General features: G+C 49.3%; 1 protein-coding gene across 1 annotated transcript; it reads right to left on the reverse strand.

The window, feature by feature from the left end:
- Nucleotides 1–9,915: 9,915 nt before the first annotated feature.
- BANF2 (BANF family member 2) lies at nucleotides 9,916–18,335 on the reverse strand. The gene is made up of 2 exons (XM_046678138.1): nucleotides 18,210–18,335; nucleotides 9,916–10,062 (listed from the first exon to the last, which is right to left on the reverse strand). The coding sequence occupies exons 1-2, from the start codon at nucleotides 18,333–18,335 to the stop codon at nucleotides 9,916–9,918; spliced, it is 273 nt and encodes a 90-aa protein (XP_046534094.1).
- Nucleotides 18,336–19,250: the final 915 nt, after the last annotated feature.

Consider the following 19,250-nt stretch of genomic DNA (forward strand, 5'->3'; position numbering starts at 1 on the left):
TGCAATAAAATATTGGATGGTAGTTTTTGGTAGGACTTAGTAATTTTCTTCTATATATTCTCCTATATTTGAGTGATGGTGGTAGATTTGCAAAAAGACAAAGTAGAGGGACAAGCATGGCACGGAACAGAGCCTTCTTCTTCTCAGCCCCCTCCTGAGAAAGATCCCTGAGGTGGTAAATTGCGATGTTTGCCCGATTTTCCATCCTCTCCTCTTCCAGCACACAGCAGTGCTGGTCCCCTAGGGATTGGGTGGGACTACGTGACTAGTTCTGGCCAATGATTTGTTAGTGAAAGTGACATGTCGCCTCTGAGCCAGAACATGTTATTGCCAGTGTGAGACACCCCCAGGGCTCTCTGGAGAGCGACCTTCCAACATTCAAGAGGGGGCTGCTCTGTCAGCCCAGGGCCTAGAGCGAGGCCAGCACAGAACCATGCCCACAGACCTGAGATGGGCACACGATGTGAGTGAGATAGAAAGCTTTGTTGTTTTAAGCTGCTGAGTTCTTGGGGTTTTTTGTTGTTGTTATCACAGCACAACCCAGCTGGTACTGACTAAAGTGCGTCAACAATGAGATCTGAGGGGCTGGTGCCACCATTAGCCATCTGTAGCTGCCGTCCAGAATAAAATAATGCAGTAACTAAACACTACACTGCTGGGGGGCACCCCACCTCCTTTCCCATTTAAAATGCCTTTATGTCTACTTTTGAGTTGGCTTCAAAGCAAAGCTGGGAGACAGGAGAATCAGATATTTTCCTCATTTCACAGACAAGTCAAATGATTCATCCTTGGTTCCCAGACCCACTTGGTGGCATTACCCAGGTCTTCTAAATCTCTGCCTGGTGCCCTGGCTGCAGCGACCCCTCAGTTTGGTCCAAGAAGATCCAATCACTGGACCAGGCTGAGCAATAAAACAGTACAGTTTGTGCAATATAAAGTTTGTCCTTAAGATAAACCAGAGATTTGACTATAGAAGGGAAACCAATGCAAAGCTATGAAGAATCTGGTAGAAATGGGCAAGAATAGGTCTATGAAGACAACTACCTACTTCCATTTCTCCAAGGTGACCTTGACCTTAAGAAAGTAAGGGGGAGAACTAGAGAGCCGGGGGAGTGAGAAAGGAGGTCCCAAAGTCTCCAAACTGGAGAATTCTAGGAGCCTTCCCTTTCCTAGAGGGGCAGAGCTCCCGAGGGGAGACCAGCCCTGCAGGAGAGTCCAGGGGAAGGATGCGGTGTTCGCCGGACAGACGGCTGTCCTAAGGGCCTTGGTCTACCCATCTCTAGAGCCCTAATTCTTTGTGTTCCAAAATGGAAATGTCTTCCATTTTTTCTGCTTTTTTTTTTTTCTGATTTACAAAAGTAATACTTACTGCTAAAAAATTCAAATGATGGACTACTGTATAAAGTGGAAAGTGAAAGTGATCCCACCCTCCAAAGGTAACTAGTATTGACAGTTCAGCGTCTCTCTTTGCAGACTTTTTCTATGCATATATCTATTGGATAGCTAGGGTCTATCTATCTATCTATCATCTCTCTACCTACATTGAATCTGTCTCTGTTAAATCCATCCGCCCTTCCACTGTCCTAGACCACCGACTCCACTCGCCGTTCTCGCTCACAGCCTGATGTCTTATTTCCTGTTGCGAAAACAGGAGAGGAACACCGTAATCTCCCACCACCACGACCACCCACTTCGGTGCTGGTCAGGCCCCTGCTCTTCCTTCCTCCGATGGTCCACTATGGAGGAGCCATGTGTGCTCCTTCCTTCTGTGTTCTGGACCCCACTTGACACCTCCTCAGGGACACAGCGCCTGCAATGCTTCCTTCTCTTTCCCACAACACCACACGTCCCCTCTCTCCGGGATCCTCTGCACAGCAAGCAAATACTCTCCAACATCGATTCCTGATCCTTCCCTCACCTGACCTATTAGCAGCATTTGACACACTTGCTCCTTCCCTCCTCCTGGAAGCGCCTTCCTCCCCGTTCAGGACCCCATGGCCCTCTGGCATGCTCCACCCCAGGCTCTTCATAGCTCCTGCTCCTCACTCTGCCTTCTATACATTGGAGTGCCCGGGGCTCAGCCCTCAATCCTCAACCCTTCTCTATCCGTGCTCACTCCCAGCGGCTCTACCTTCAAAATAGATCCTGGTCCGACCCGCCATCATCTCTCAGCTAGATTACTGCATAGCCTTCTAACTGGTCTCTGTTCTCACCCTCACCCCTTGAGACGATTCTAAACACGGTAGAGTGATCCTTCTCAACGCTTTCTCTGATCACGTGGTCCTCCAGTGGATTTCTGTGTCCATGCAAGTAAAAGCCAAAATCCTGTTGATGACCTACAAAGCCCTACATGATCCGACCCCCACCCATTTTTTCCCCAGCCTCATTTCCTGCTGCCTTCCACCTGGCTCACTCCACTCCTGCATTCATCATGCACACCTCCCCCTCAGGGCCTTTGCCCTGGCTGTTCCCTCTGCCTGCAAGGGACCCCTCCCAGCCTTCCCACAGCTCTCAGCCTCTCCTTCAGGACTTTATTGAGCCTCTGTCATGAGGCATCCCCTGGCCACCCTATGTAAAAAGTCCCCTCTCCCCGACTCTCTGACCCGCTTCCCTTGCGTTATTTTCTTCAGAGCACTCATCCTGAAACTAACATACAAGGTTGAACCATATAAAATTATCTATTTTCAACCACTTTTATGCCCCCAAAGTCAGCTTTATACCATTCAAAGTCATCTGTATTTTACTTATCATCAGCCTTTGTTTTCTGCCTTCTCCCACGAGAACGCCCACCTCTGAGCGGAGGTACTTTTGTCTGCTCTGTTTGCAGCTGCCCCTGGAACCGCACCTGCCACCTAGTAGGTGCCCCGTAAATGTTTGTGGAATGATTCTTTTTAAGTAACTTGCTTTCCCCCTTAACGCATCATGGTCATCTCTCCATGGCCATTCGGACAGGTCTCCCCCATCCTTCTAATGCCTGTCTGTTCTTGCAAGGTGCTATCTTTGAGTCCCCGAGAGCACCTTTAAGTCACCAGATATACCCTCCCCGCCCACCCAAGGGTGGCTCTGCAGGCAGCGGGCACAGCCTCCGTGTCAGGCAGACCTGGATTGGAGCAACTAGCCGAATCATTGTGGCCATGGTACTTAACCTCTTTGGTCCTCAGTTTCCCCGTCTGTAAGACAGAGAAAATACCCCCACCTCACCCCAGGAGGATTTGGGGAATGCTAGTCCAGTGTGCGCTGAATCAGTCGTTTGTGTTTCTGCTTGCAAAGATTTAGAGCCACAAATGTTTAAAAATTATATATATATATGTATATTTCCAGAAGCACTTGCTACAGGTTTATCTCCATGAGGAGCTTTCTTTCAGAGGTTTCCAGGAATAAATCACCCCAGGCTGCCCACAACTGGTCACACACTTCATAACTCTTGTCTCGTTCTCTGAGGTTGTCATAGTTTTGTCCTACCTTCTTCCACCCTGAGTCATGCTTTTTAAAAATTCCTGTTGGAAGCCTAGCTTCCATTGTTCTCCCCACTGCACCCCACCACGGTTGCTCGGTTTTTGCGTACAAGCCGTGGTTATCCCTCCCACGATCACCACATGCCAGGACGTCACTCAGGATGCTTTAGAAAAAATAAGTGATGGAGGAGGTTCCCACTGATGCCTGGAGATACTCACACTCTGAGGCCTCACATGGGAATCCTGTCAGTCAGCTACAGCCACATAACAAACTGCCCCCAAAACCTAGTGGCTTAGAACAATAAGATTTATTAAATGAATCCACAGGTTGGTTGGGTGATTTTTCTGGTCTGGGCCAAGTGGGGCTGATCCCAGCTGGACTCACTCATGACTCTAAGATCAGCTGATGCGCTGGCTGGTCCAGGTTGGCCTCTCCCACATGTCTGGAGGTTGGCTGGCTATTGGCTGAGGCAATGCAGACAACGGGGCCGTGCATTTCTCACCCTCCAGCAAGCAGGCCAGGCTTGTTCCTATGGTGGTCACAAGGGGACAAGAGAGCAAGCAGAAGCCTAGGCTCCCAAGGGTCATGGCATCACATCCACCATATTCTTTTTGCCAAAGCAAGTCACCAGGTAGTCCGGATCTGTAGGCAGACAGACTCTGCCTCTCAGCAGGATGAGCTGCAAAGTCATGTGTACAGTGTGGACACAAGGAGGACTGAAGGTTTGTGGGTATTTCTAGAATCAGTTACTACAGGGTCTTTCTCAGGTGCGGGGAGCTGGGCCACCCTATTCTGGGTTATCAGCATGGATGGGGGCCTGGTCCCCACTGCCTGCTGCAGGGCACTGACCTTCCTCAGGACGGAGACCCTGCAGTGACTGGCTTCTCAGGCTGGGCCAGCTCCCAGCTCCCACTCGGCTTCTGTCCAGGGGACATGGGAGGAAGCTTCCTACCCTACAGGATCCAGCCCCGCCCCTTACCTGTTCCTACAGGGTCCCACAACTCACTGTCTCTGGGCCAATGGGTTTGTCTTTCCCCTCGTAGCTCCTTCTCTCCCCTCCTCCTTGTCCCCCTTCTTCTTCCCCTCCCTCTTCCCCATCTCCTGCTTATTCAAAGCTGACCTCCCCTTTCAACACCAAGCTCAAATGTCACCTCCTCCTGGGAGCCTTCCCTGACGACTGTCATCCATACCCTCCTCTCCTTTCTTTAAATAACGATACACAGTGCTGCGCATTTTAATACTTAGGTTTTTAGAGCAGCAAACAGTTAAAAATTATATACATACTTCCAGAAACACTTGCTACAGGTTTATCTCCGTGAGTCAACTTTCTTTCAGAGGTTTCCAGGAATAAATCACCCCAGGCCGCCCACAACTGGTCACACACTTCACAACTCTTGTCTCGCCCTCTGAGATTGTCTAATCTTCCCAACGCTTCAGTAGATACCATTACCACCACCATTTACAGATGGGCAGCTGGGCCTGGAGGCTGACTTTCCCAAGGTCTTAGAACTGGTGGTAAGGGGTGGATTCTGTTTTCAAAGCCAGGCCTTTTTGACCCCAAAACCCACCCTGCGGCAGAAGTGGCCGGTGCCCTTGCCCTGACCGCCCTGGCGCATGCAGCCGCCCCACTTCCAGGTGCCAGTGTCAGCGTCTCTGTGCCCGGACGCTTTCCCAGTGAGGTTCACTTCCCACACCGGCAGCTCCAGAGCCAAGGGGTTAACTTCCTGGGGAAGCAGCCCTCAGCAAATGACTGATCCAAGTGGCAGGGAGCCGCCCCTAGGTGCAGGATCAGCGCCAGGTGCCCACAGTGATAAGTAGTGCTGGCTCACCGGTCCTGGCTGATTTCCCCTCCCAGCCATGCTCCCCCTCACCTCCCCGCATTTCCTGGGAACACTCCTGAATACACCACTGTCCCTCAGAGCCTCGTCCTAGGGTTTGCTGCTGAGGCAGCTCAAACTACGTACACCTCCTGACACCTCGCCTGTTCTGCCCTCCCTTCTCCCAATCACCTCTTGTTAAGTTGTCAGCTCCTTGAAGCCAGAGAAACTCATACGTATTTCCCTTGCTCTTCCCACAGCCCCTAACCATGCTCAGAACCTTAGACACTCCATAAATACTAATCAAATCATTTATTGATCAGGGATACCACCGAACCACAGATATTGGGCCAAGAGTCCATGTCCGACCCATCTTCCTTGCAGATGGTTCAGCTCCTATTTAAGATGCTGGTCAAATCTGTGACAATTGGTCAGTGTTCTCAGGCACGAACCCTTCCCCACATCATTGAAACAACTGCTCTGCCGAGGAGAAGATGACCTGTGACCGGGCAGAAGACTCACACACAATCCCACTCCTCTTAAGTGTCCTTAAAAATGCTTTCGGGGAATCAGTGGGCTAATATGACCTTACAAGATCCCAGTTAGAATCTGAAATAATCTGACTTCGATTGTCCTTTCTTACACACCCACTACAGAGTGTGTAGTCCCTAACAGTTGTGAAGTGTCCAGCACTCGTCTGTTGGGACAGAATTGGACTAGATTGCATAAGCTGGTAGCTGGGCTCCCTTCCAGTTCCGCTGTGAGTTGTCTCCTGAGCGCCATGCGATGACCACACAGGAGGCCGGGCTCCAAGGAGAACGGTTGGAGCAGTGCTCCAACTATGCATCACGTACCTAACATGTACTATTTCAATTAACCCACCCTGCTAGGCAGGGTAATTACCTTCCCGCTCCCATTTTACAGAGGAGGAAACTGAGGCTCAGCGAGGTTAAGTAGCTCACCCAGGATATGGTGGTGACTGGCAGAGCTGGAATTCACGCCCACGCCTGGCAGCTCCAGCGGCAATGTTCTTTCACCCACCCTAGGCTGCTGCTCCAGCTAAAGGTTTGGTTGGCCTTTAATGCAGCACCCTTGGCAGGGTAAGGACATTTTAGACTAGAAGGAATGTTTCAGTTAGATATTGCTGCAGAGCAAACTGTCCCAAGCATAAGTGGCTTTGAACAGCAATCCTCTATTGTCGCTCACACAGCTGTGAGTTGGCTGAGGGCTGACTGATCCAGGCTGGGATCAACTAGGCAGCTTTGCATCAAGAGTCTGGCTGGCCTTGGGGCCCTGCTGCAGGTGAGGCTCAGGTCAATTCCACCCGGGTTCGTTCTGGGGCCCGGGCTGAAGGGGCAGCATTTATCCACAGGGTAGCTCTTGTCTCAGTGTTGGCAGAGGCACGAGAGAGCAAGCAGAAACGCGCGATGAGGCTCAGAACTGGCACGCTGTCATTTCAGCCTCGTATCATCGGCCAAATCAAGCCAGGTGGCCAAGCCTCAGTCCAGGGGCTGGGAGTTACTCTGCCTCCAGGGGGAGGGACTGCAAACCACCTGACAAAGGTGCAGAACACAGGGAGATGTGAAGGACTGAAGCCAATGATTTTATCTGAGAGGAAGACAAAATCAACGCAAGGGAATAAATGCTGACGGGGAGCATTCCTAATGTCTGTGGGGAAGATTTTTGGGAACAGGGGTTATCCCAAGTGTCCCTCCAATTATACTAGACAGGGAACACTAACTCTTGTCTTCAATATCTGTGCTAGGATCCCTCTGTAAAGGCTCCTCAGTCTTGGAGGCCCATCTCCTCCAGGTTTCTCAGCTCCCTAACCCTCCTATATGATCCTAGACGTCAAGCGGTTAAAGGGATGAACTTGAGCACATATGGAGGTGTGTGGAAATAGAGCGAGGGACAAAGCTACTTCCTTCTTTCCTTTCCCTAGAACCACCCAGCTTTCGTCTTAGAAAATGAGTGACTTCTAAATACCAGACTGTTTCAGTAGAAGATTAACGAAGAGGGCTGTGCCGGAAGGAGCAAGGGAACAGCTCTGGATGGTCAGAACCTGAGTTCTCAGGAGACGGAGCTATTTAAGGCTTTGGCCAATCAGTTGGCCCACATGGAGTTTTCCTCTTTGGCCTCTCCTAGGGGAAAGCTAGAGAAGCAGAGCTAGAAAGAGTTAAGCAGGCCCCAATAGAAACATCCTAATCATATTATGAACTTAGGAAATATAGCACCTGTGAGGCAGTCAGGATAGAAATAATGGACTGAACTGACGACTGTGGTCTTGATTAGTGCTGTCACCAAATATTTCTGCTGCTTCTGAATTCAGAAGACTCCTTGCCCCCTTGGGGTTAGGTATGACTGTGTGACTTGCTTTGACCAATGAAAAGCGAACATAAGTGGAACGTATCACTCTGGGCAGAGACTTTGAAAGACAGCGTGTGAGTCACCATGGTGCATGCCCACTGCCGTGGTACTCGTGGAAGCGTGTGTTGAAGGGGAATCTCCACCTCCCTAAGTCTCAGAGTGACTACAACGGACAGAGCTCTCCCGGTGACATGAACTGGACATGTGGCATCAGAGAGAAATCAACCTTTGTTGCTAAATCACTGGGATTGGGGGGGTTGTTTGTTACAGCAGCATGACCTGGCCTATTCTGACTGATACAATGATCCAACTCAACCAACAAAGAGATGTATCAAAATAAAGAATTCAGGAATGACAGAGCTGTGATTTTTAAAATAATGATACTAACAAGGATTGATGATAAGTTCTTAAAAATACGACTAAGACTAAACCTCTGCAGGGGTCATGCTTATGGGAAGAAAGTAAATGCTATAAACCTTAACAAATTAAAAGTAATAATAAAAGCAATTAAAAATAGGAGAGAAGAAGTAAGAGTGCTAATTTCTTTTTACTGTTTTTAAATAGGTGTTCATACCATCTAACACTGAAAAACAGAGTTTAAAATAAACCTAAGGATATTAACCTCTCTCTTACAGTTTTCCCATTATTCTTTAAACTCAAAAGAAATTGATTTAGAAATTACTATATATAGTGATGAAGAAAAAAATTCAATGAAGTTCAGCAATTCATTCAGTTCCACTTTTTTTTTCTTCTGTTAAAATTAAATTCCAACACTTTTGTCTTAGGTTGGGTTCTTCCAGAAGCCGATTGAGACTAAAATTTCGATATTTCTTTGTGGGGGTGATCTCAGGAAATGCTGGTAGGAGAGTGAGAAAGCAAGACAGGGAAGGGAAGGAAGCAAATGCTGGGGGCTGGGGGGTAGAGAGCAGGGGATCACTGTGGGCAGCTGGGCCCAAGTGCACCGGGAGCAGGCGGAGCCTGCCTCAGAGCTGCCCCACCCGGAGGGCAAGGAAGCTGCTGCACTGAGCAGTCCACTTCCATCCAGGACTGTGGCCTCTCCCGGCATTAACTCCCAGGGCGTCCCCTCCCCTGTGCGTGGGCTCATCCCACTGCTGCAGCAGAGACCCCATCAGGCAGAGGTACTCAGACGCCTGCTGAGGGAAGTTACTGGACACTGCTAGAACAGCGAGTGCCAACAGGATACAGGCTGGGCACCAACAACACCTGCTAAAATGTTCTTAAGCATAAAAAGCCTGTATAATGGATTCATCTCAACTGAATTAGGCTAAGTGAAAGAAACCAATCTCAAAAAGCTACATATGGTATGATTCCATTGATATGGCTTTCTGGGAAAGCCAAAACTATAAGGACAGAAAACAGATCATTGGTTGCGGAGGGCTGGGGGGTGGGGGGGGTGACCTGGGGAGGAACTAGGGAACTCTTTGGGGTGATGAACGTGCTCTTCATCCTGACTGCGGTGGTGGTCACAGGACAATGCATGTGTTAACATTCATAGAACTGCACGCCGCAAAAGGGCAAGTTTTACTGTATGTAAATTCTGCCTCAAAACCTGACTGTGATGCTCTTAAAAATATGTCTGCATATTATTTGTTATTTCAAGTTTAATTCTCCTCCCTTGAGGACCTAGCGATTTGCTTCTAAAAACAGGAGGCAGAAGTGATGACGTGTGAGTCAGAGACTAAGTCATAAAAGGCACCGCAGCTTCCTGCTCACTTGCTCTCTCTAGCAGTGCTCTGGAGAGGCTCCCGCCAAGAGCCCTGCGAGGGAGCCGTCTTATTAGCTGATCCTCCAGCCCCAGTCAGCCTCCAGACAACTGTGCCCCGGCCACAGCTTGTGACCTCCTGGGAGACCCTGAGACAGACCCAGCCAGCTGAGCAGCTCTCAGTCCTGACCCTCAGAAACTACATGAGATAAAATTATTGTTTGTGTTAAGCTGCTATGTTTTGCATTCATTTGTTATGCAGCAATAGATAACTAATACACTGACTTAAAATTTAATTGCCACTTTTAAATAGAATCATCCATTCTCTCACACATTTACGCTAAGAGATATTTGGCGTGATATTCATGTAAGGTGAATGATAGTTGTTTCTGGGTGGTAGACTTTGGGGTCATTTTTCTTGTGTTTGTCCTTTTTTATATTCTTAAACCACTTTTTATAAGGAACGTGTATCATTAAAGTTAAAAACAAAAATAACGACTAGGAGCCCGGGTCTCGGTGCAGAACATGCTGTTTACTGAGGAGGAGGTGTGTTCACAGGAAGCAGGTGCACCACTCCTTCAGACAGTTCGAGCTCTCCTGGGCCTCACACTCCGTGGCACCACAACAGCAAATGAGCCACTTCTGAAACTCGGCTTCGTTCTTGTGCATCAGGAGGAACTGTCCCAACAGGGTGTAGGCCTGTGGGGGGGCGGGGAGGCAGGGCGGCGGGGTGGAGAACGGGAAAGGTTACAATAAACCACTCCCTTGTGCTCCTCCCCACCCCCCATGAGGGCTCACGTGAGAATCAAAGGGAGGGCTGGGGTCAGGCTGGAGGGAGAACGAGAAATCCTGACCCAGGCGATGGGGATTCTGGGACAGGCCCTCGGGGAGATGCCACAAGTTAAATCATATTTCTCCCAACAGGTTTAGGGGCTGTCCAGCCTGGGATGAACCAGAGCCTGTCCTTCTCAACTTTAATGAGACATGAATCACCGGCGATCTTGTTAAAGGGAGGTTCTGACTCGGCAAGTCCATGATGGGGCCTGAGAGTCGGCTTTTCTCCCAGCTGATGCTGGTCCAGGGACAGCATTTTGAGTAGCAAGAGCCTAGCATACCTCTGATGCTCCCTTCCGGCCTCTGATCTAGTGTTTTTCTCTTTCACACACACACACACACACACAGAGTTAGAGACGCTCCTCATCCCCCTACTTTCTCAATTCTAACCCTCACCACTTGACATTTTGGATAATTCTATGTTGGGGGCGGGGGGCTGTCCTGTGCATTGTAGGATGTTTAGCAGCATCTCTGGCCTCTATCCACGAGATACCACTAGCACCCCCTACTCCTGGAATTGTGACAATTATAACCATCTCCAGACAGTGCCAAATGTCCCCTTGGGGACAAAATCTCCCTCAACTGAGAACCACTGCACGTGGGACTGACAGATAAAGGATATCTCAGCATCAATTTATTTTTGCAAACCAACTCTGTGACCTCAGGCCCCTCACTTAACGTGAAGTGTGAGCCTGCAGAACCTGGCCTCAGTTTCCGCCTCTTCTGAGGGCCCAGAACATGCCCTGCCCACCCTGCAGATGGAACTAGGAGAACTCAGTGTGTGAGCATTATAAAAACGCAAATTCTTTTTTTGTCCTGGAATACATAGCCCCGTGGGCGGAGCATAGAAGGTATAAAACACACTAAACCTTGCTCATCTTTCCCTTCTGAAGAGTCTCTGTGGATGAAAAACACACGTAAAATAAAGATTAAGTACACCATGATTCACAGTTCTATGGCATTCTCTTGTTTTCTATCTGCCAGCCCCCACAGCATTTCTTTTCTTTTTTAGCATTTTAGCACACTATTATTGAGCAGGAGAGGGACCTCCAAGACTGTATGACTATAGATTGGCTGAGCCACTAAATCGGGAAGGCTGGAGATTTAAGGTCACATTAAATACCCATCTCTCGGGGCTGGTTTGGGGGCCCTCCAGCCTGGAATGAACGAGAACCAGTGTCCACGCTCGAGTTCTGGGCGCTCTCCAGGAAAACCCGCTGGCATCTGTTTACTTTCAGTTACATAAAACGAAGCAAACTTCATCTTAACCCAAAGGAACATATTTTTTAAAAGAGAAATTACCAGTCATAAAACATACCCAAGCGTTGGAGTTTGGGGTTTTTTATTTTTAGTCATGGTCCAGTTGCCGAAAAGAGAAAAAAGCCAGGATTTCACGGTCATTTTAAACTGCTTTTTTTCCTTCTTCTTCTCCCCAAAGCCCCAGTACATAGTTGTATATTCCAGTTGTAGGTCCTTCCAGCTCTGCTGTGTGGGACGCTGCCTCAGCATGGCCTGGTGAGTGGTGCCAGGTCTGCGCCCAGGATCTGAATCGGTGAGACCCTGTGCTGCTGAAGCGGAGGGCACGAACTTTACCACTCGGCCACGGGGCCGGCCCCTAAACTGCTGCTTTAACCATCTTTTTAAAAAGCAGCGTAGTTGCTTAGAATGATCTCATTTTACTTTATCAGTATCCTCATATTTTCAGTGGTGGATTTTACTGAGATGTGTTTGAATTCAGTTTTTAAAAAAATTAACATTTATTGAATGTCAATTGAGCCCGTTGCTGAGTAGCTATGGGAGGTGCAGAGGTGAATATAACAGGATCAAGAAACACAAAGCTTTGTCCAAGGAGAGAGCACATTAATAATAATAATAATAAACAATAATAAGTGACACTTGTGAGCATCTTTGATGGGCTCCAGACCCCTGACACGTTTTAATCCATCTGATCCTCACATGTACCCCGTCCCATTCTCCAGATTGAGTCACAGAGAATCCAAGAGGTTAAGACTTGTTTTTCTCGGCCCCATTCTTGCACATCCCAACCATCTGCAGTCTGGCCTGGCACCTATGTTGTCCTCTGCCATTTTGGATGCCTCCCCACTGGCATCAGCCAGTCTGGTAATCAAAGTCCATGTTCCCACCAGGCTCAGCAGCCAGGAAGGCAAGGAATGCATGGCATACAGAGGCAAACTTGCCAGGAATGTTGCAGGAAGAAGGGCCTCATCTTGCGGCCTCCAGAGCCAAGTTGCAACCTGACGCTCCCTTCTCCACTTTCTCACTTGTCTCACCCTGCCAACTTTCAGTGGCGGGGAGGGAAAGTTAGCCTGCTTCACCCTGCTCCTGAGGGAAACTGGAGTCATGGGCTCCCATCACGGGCCCGCCGGAAGCCTGCTCGGTTTCTCTGCTGGCTGCAGAAAGGAAAACCCTAACCATGGAGAAGAGAAACTGCCCCTCTCCCACCTTGGGCCAAAGCTCAGAAAAATCTGGCTATATGGAGGGTGACAAAGAGACACAGAAACCCCGAGCAGATGTTCCCACCCTCCCAGCACCCTGGACAGTGGCCACCTCGAAGCCAGGGATGTTCATTCCTTCCTCTGGCAGCTTTTGCCCACATGGCAGGATGGTGGCTCAAGGGCAGACTTCCCCTCCACTCCAAGCCAAACAGTGAGCAGGTCTGGACCACCCTCCAGTTCACCGCATCCAATTCCTTGCTAAATAGTAGTAATATGTGAGTCTGCACTAGAGTTAGTTTCCCTTGTGTGTGACCCATGCAGTCACACAGGGCCCTGTGCTCAGAGAGCCCCCACTTGGTTTAATGCTCTGCTGCCGCCATCTTGAAATTCTTAATAAATATGAACAAGGGGCCTTCACATCTTCGTTTTGCACTGGGCTCTGCACATTAGGTAGCCAGTGCTGGTCCACACGAATTAAAATTTTCCGTCTTCACTATGGTACCCGGCCTTTTCAAACAGAGATACCTAGTCCCAGCCCTCCCCTTCCCTCTGCTGAACCCAGCTCCTCAGCGCCTAGAGTGAAGGCACCTTACATCGCCACAAGACTATGGCGTGATGAGCAACTTGCCTTTTCTCTAACCAGATGTTGGCTCTTAAGCCTTCATGGCCACTGACAGCCAATGACATCCTTGCAAATCCAGCATCTCTCAGTTATTTCCAGTTGAAACCTCCTTGTCTTAGCATGAATGCTCAGTCTAGCGCAGGGCTTGCCCTTTCTTTCTCCTGCCTGTCTCCCTGGAGGATACTTACACTAAAAAATTATTTGTTTATCTGAAATCCAAATTTAACTGGGTGTCCTGTATTTTATCTAGCAACCTTACACAGGGTAACCCCAAACTTATGTGACTGCCCGCTTCAGAGTGTGTCTGCCCAGATTCAAATTTCATCCCTATCACCTTGAGCGACCTTGAGCAAGTCATGTGGCTGCTTTGTGTCTCAGTTTCCCCACCAGTAAAACAGAGATGAAATAGTATACCTTATAGGATTTTGATGATTAAATGAAATAAACATACGTAATGCACTTAGAACAGTGCTTGACATGTAACAAACATCATGTGCTAGCTCTCCTATTAGGCAGGAGAGACTTGGGGAGCAGGTGGGTACCCAGAACATTTACTCCACTCTGATCTTCCAACTATCTTTCAGGGGGAAGATTTAGGCTCGAGGATATGACTTTACAGTGTCTTCAGAGAGTATTGAACCAAACTAGATTCGCTGAGATGTTAAAATTACTTCTACGCTGTTGGAATAACTCCAGGATTATCCCCACAGTAATGTGCCCCTGCCATAGGCACTGCCCGATGTCTCTGAATTTACTGAGTGCCTGGAAATTCACTCACCCCGGGTGGGGTTGTATAAGGAGAGGAGGAGTACAAAGAGCATAGAACCGTCCTCTCCTCAGAGGAGATGTGGGAGGGCACCAAAGGCAAGCTGTGCCTCCAACACAATGAGTGTGAGTTCTTGGCCATGTGTGGAAAAAATGGTCAGCAGTACAGATGTCCCAGCAAGGGCTTCCACAGAATCCTCCCAGTGTTCAGAAATGCAGCCTGCTAGGCTGGGGGCGGGGTGGGCAGTAGGAAGGCTTACTTCCCGGGGGATGTGAGCTGGGAGTGGGGCCTTGAAGGGGATGACAGTCCATTTCAAGAGGGGCCTTGGGTCTGCAGGAGCGTGGCCCCATATGTGTTTGTGGTTCACGGGCAGTCCAGCTCAAGTATGGGAGAGGCTGGGGATGGGGGGGCCAGAGGAACATAAGACAGAGCCAGAGCCAGGCCGTGAAAGGCCTCGAGCACCGTGCGCACCATGTCTTTTCCCTTCTTGGTAATTCCCTTCTCCCTTGCAGCCCTCCTGCCATTAAATCCAGACCAGCGCTGTCCAGTGGAAATCTAATGTGAGCCAGCCACAGATGGTGTTTTTAATCTTTGAGTAGCCACAGTAAAAGGGGTAAGAAAAAGGTCAAACTAATTCTAACAATATGTTTTTTTCCTCCCATATTTCTAAAGTATTATCATTTCAACACGTAATCAAAAAAATTACTAATGAGACACTTTACATTCTTTTTTTTGGTACTAAGTCTTTAAAATGGCCATGCGTATTTTATATTTATAGCACATGTCCATTCAGATGGGCGCTCAAAGGGTACAAGGGGCCAGTGACCACCGTATTGACGGCCCAGATCTAGTTCCTTAGGCCGAAGCCAATTGCCCTGCAGAGGGGCAGGCAGGAAACAATCTAGAGAGAACACACACATTTTTCACTTTTGAGCTCCTGAAGAGACTGGGGTGAATCTATAGTGGAATCTAGTTTTGAAAGTCACGACTGAAACTTTGAGCCAGAGGACAGTTCATGCCACCGCCAAAGCTCGGGGGATGCCCAGCAGGGCGAGGGGCCAGCCCCTCCCAGCGCCCCACACCTTCCACGGAGGAGAGAGGAAAGTCTCACCTGGCGGGGCAGTAATCGAGGAGAGGTTGCTAGATTTAGAGGCTGATGAGAGCTTGAGAAGGTGCCTCCATGTCTGCCCCCCATGCAGGGCCAACTCCCCAGATAGGTGATGGAGATACCCAGATCAATTGCAGTGGGGTCCCCCGGGCAGGGGCGGTGCCTCAGCTCTCTGTGCTCCAGCGCCCTGGGTTCTCGGGAGAGTGTCGAAGGCTGGGTGAGAAGCCCAGGCGAGCAGGGCTGAGGGCAGCCCAGTGGGTCTGCATCCCAGCGGGTCCTCAGAAAGGGTGCAGAAAGAGCCAGCACCACCGGGACAAGGCCAAGAAAGTGGTCGCAAGCAAGGGTGGAACCTGAGGCTGTGTTCGCTCACAGCGGAGAAAGCCTGGCTGACCCCTGGTCTGGGGAGGGGCCGCTACACCCCAACAGAGGCCAGCAAAGACCCAGAAAGATGTCCTTCCCTATGCCAGGCTCGGGTCTCCCGCTGGCAGGGTCTAACAATCCAGGAGCTCAGAGGATTTTAGGGCAGTGAAACAACTCTGTATGACACTAGAAGGGTGGATACGTCATCACACATTTGTCAAAACCCGCAGAATGTATAGCTCCAAGAGTGACCCTTATGTAAACTACGGGCTCTAGGAGATAACCACGTGTCACTGTAGGCTCTTCGACTGTAACACGCGCAGGCTCTGGTGCAGGATGTTGATAATGGGCGAGGGGGGCCAGGGGAATTTGGGAACTCTGTACTTTACACTCAATTTTGCTGTGAACCTAAAAGTGCTCTAAAAAATAAAGTCCATTGAAAGCAACACAGGAGCCTGCATTTTTAGCTGCTAACTCTGAGACCCCCGCCCTGCTAGGATCCGCCTGCCCCAGAGGCTCTTACTGCTGGCCCTGACCCCAGACCAGTCCTCACCCAGAAGCACTTGCTCATCTTGTAGATGTCACCTGGGGGTCTCCTCCTGGATCCTCTTACCAGCCAGGTTCCAGGCACTGCTATGGGGTCTCGCCACCAAATTTCAGTGTAAGCCCCCTCCCTGCCGGGCAGCCACCTGGGCTGGATCTTCTGGAGCAGCTCGTGGCCGCACAATCCACAGCCATTCTGATCCTCACTCGCGATCTTAATCAAGGCGCCAACTCCTCTGAGCCTCTGTCTCCTCATTTGTGAAGGGGAGATAGTGACCTGTATCTCATTCACAGTGGCTGAGGGGCTCAAAGCAAAGGAGAAAGGTGAATCGCTGGTGTCAGTGCCTGGAATTAGTGGCCCTGGGACAAGCAGGGCCTACAAGCAGAGGGCTGGTCATGGTGCTGTCCAGGAGCAGTGACCACAAGAGGAGCGTGTCTCCAGGGGCCCAGATGCACATAGACAAACACTCCCTTCTTCCCTACAGCCCTGACTCTGTGTATTAAGTTCTCAGATGCCTGAAATTTTTCCATTAGTCATTCATCTCTTTGTCTTAAACATGCTTATCATCCCACTTGTAATACTCATTTAAAACACAATTAAGACAGAAAAGGCAAAACTCCAGGGACAGGAAACAAATCAGTGGTTGCCAGGGGCTGAGGGTGGGGAATCTGAAGGGCAAAGGGGAACATTCTGGAGTGATGGAGATTATTCCATGTCTTGATTCTGCTAGAGGCTACAGGACTGCACGCATTTGTCAAAACTCTCAGAACTGTGTACTAGAAAGGTGAAATTTACTGTATATAAATAAAAATATTTTTTAAATGATGAGTATGGCCGAACAACAACAAAACCTCACAATTATGGAAATATTCAACCAATGGTGGTAGAAGCCAGAAGAGTGGTTTCCTCTGGGAGTGGGGATGGCCCTGATTGGGAAGAGGCATAAGGGAACCATTGGGAATTATGGAGATGCCCAATCACTCGATCCAGGTAGTGAGTCCCTGGGTGGATACAATGTCAACACGCAGTGAGCTGAACGCTTCATACCAAGGCACGTATGTTACACCACAATAGAAAAGTAAAATGGACAATCAATTCTTTTGAAAGAGAAATTTTAATTAAAACCGTCTCCCCTATGCAGACTTGTCTACTTCATCACCTGCTCGGGAGTGGTCCTATCTGCCTCATGCGGAGGAAGGAAGGAAGTCGACCTTAGTCGTGGAGCTCCAGCTTCCTGACAATACCACCTACTGGATAGTAAATTGGCCAGTAGATTGGAGTGACATTCAGAATATTTAACAACTGGTGCAGAGCAGCGTGTCAATCAGAAAACCATAGGCCCAGTGGTTCACATGCCCCCTGGAAACAGCCTGCTCTGTGCCCCTGCAAACCAAGCTGATCCTCAGCCGCGCGTGCAGCGGTTCCCAGACTCTCTGGGTGTTTCCAAAACATCTTCCTGCACAGCAGTGTAGACTGACTTGAAAAACTGAAGGCAATGAACAGTAACAGGTCTGTTGCAGGCACCTCTCTCAACGGAGCGTGCAACGCTCTGTGTGAATTCCCATTGCCTCTGTATGTGTTCACTTTCTAGCGTTCTCTTTGGGAGCATCTCCCATTCTCTCCTAAAATTCCAAGCAGCTTTATGACAGCACCATAAAAACAAATGATTACATAGAAAAGAATGCTCCAACTCTGCTGGATATCCTTGAGTTCCTTCTTGGACTGGAGTGACATCTTAGAACAATGCACATCCCTCTACTCTGGCGCAGACCCCAGGCTGCTGTTACTCCACCTGCCATTGCCAGGCTGGTGCCCTGACAGGACAAGAGTCTCTTCATGGGGGTGGAGAGTGTGTTCAAATCATCCATCCTGCCAGCTCAGCAGACTTGGGGGGCTGGCTGATTTCTGTTGACCCCTGGGTGTTTGAACACCAAGTGAATCACGCCTGGCCCCGCTGCTCTGAGTGGAAGCCTTTCTATCTGCCCATTACCCACTGGTCCTTGAGTCTGCCCAAGCATGTGGGGTCAGGAGCATTAGAGTATGTGGCGCCCTGCCAAGTGGCAGCTTTGCTCTCTGATGGCAGGGACATGTGGCAGCAGCTGCCATCTGGCAGGACTAGAGGAAGAGAAGTTGGAGAAAGAAGGAAAAGGAATTACCTTGTTGAAACCTTTGGTGACCAAATTGATTGCAAGCTCATGGCTGATCCCATCGACCCAGACAACATCCTTTTCTCCAATGGGTTCAGAGAGGAAGGCTCTCAGCCTGGGAGACATGTGATCCATCTTCTGCAACAGCATTGGGAGGGAAAGGGTTAGGAGGTGGCTGGCTGCTCACACTGTGAGTGGACGTTAGGGAACTCCCTCAGCCTACCGAGAGACCGCGGGCAACAGATGGCAGGCTTGCTCCCCCCATCCAACATGAACTGGGGACTTTCAGATGCCAGGTCAATGCCCTGCACCGAAGGCCTTTACACATCCATTCCCACCTGCATGGACTAAGAGATGTGTGACGGTGGCTGCAGATATGCAGATAATCCCACCAAAAGGGTCTGTTTAATGCTAGGAACAGCAAAGCTCCTTTCCGACAATTCCCACCCTAAATGCCTAAGGAAACAGCTTGCTTCTCTTACCTAATTAACCCACCTTCTCTCTTAACCACCCAACACCTTTTTCATACTTTCATTTTAGCATTTACTGCACTCTATAATAGCTGATCATTTGGTTGCAAGTAACAGAAAACTCTTAAACTGGCTCAAATGTTAAGAAAGACATTATATAACTCAAAAGCCCAAGAGTAAGGGTGGGTATGGTATGACCAGGGTCGCAGACCCATTTCTGATTCTTTCAACTTTTCCTCCTCGTGTCGGCTTCAGTCTCGGTTAGTCCCACTCATGGTGGTGAAATGGCTGCTTCAGCACTCATATTTCCCAAGAACTGCACTCTGAAAGAATTGAGAGAACATGTCTCTGAGGAGTTCCAAGCAGAGCCTCACCCAGTCTCGAAGGTCTGCACAGGATAACCAGTGTGAGCTTAGTGTTGGCTGGATGCCCCATCCTAGATCTGGGAGTGGCGTTGGCTTTCCCTAAGCCACACTAGCTGTGAGTTGAAGTGTAGTCACCTGAACAAAATCAGGATTGTTGTCTAGAGAAGGGGAGATGGGTGTTAAAGCAGTAACCATAACATCCCACTATGGTCCAT

This window comes from Equus quagga, chromosome 12 (genome assembly GCF_021613505.1).
Source record: "Equus quagga isolate Etosha38 chromosome 12, UCLA_HA_Equagga_1.0, whole genome shotgun sequence".
NCBI lineage: Eukaryota > Metazoa > Chordata > Mammalia > Perissodactyla > Equidae > Equus > Equus quagga.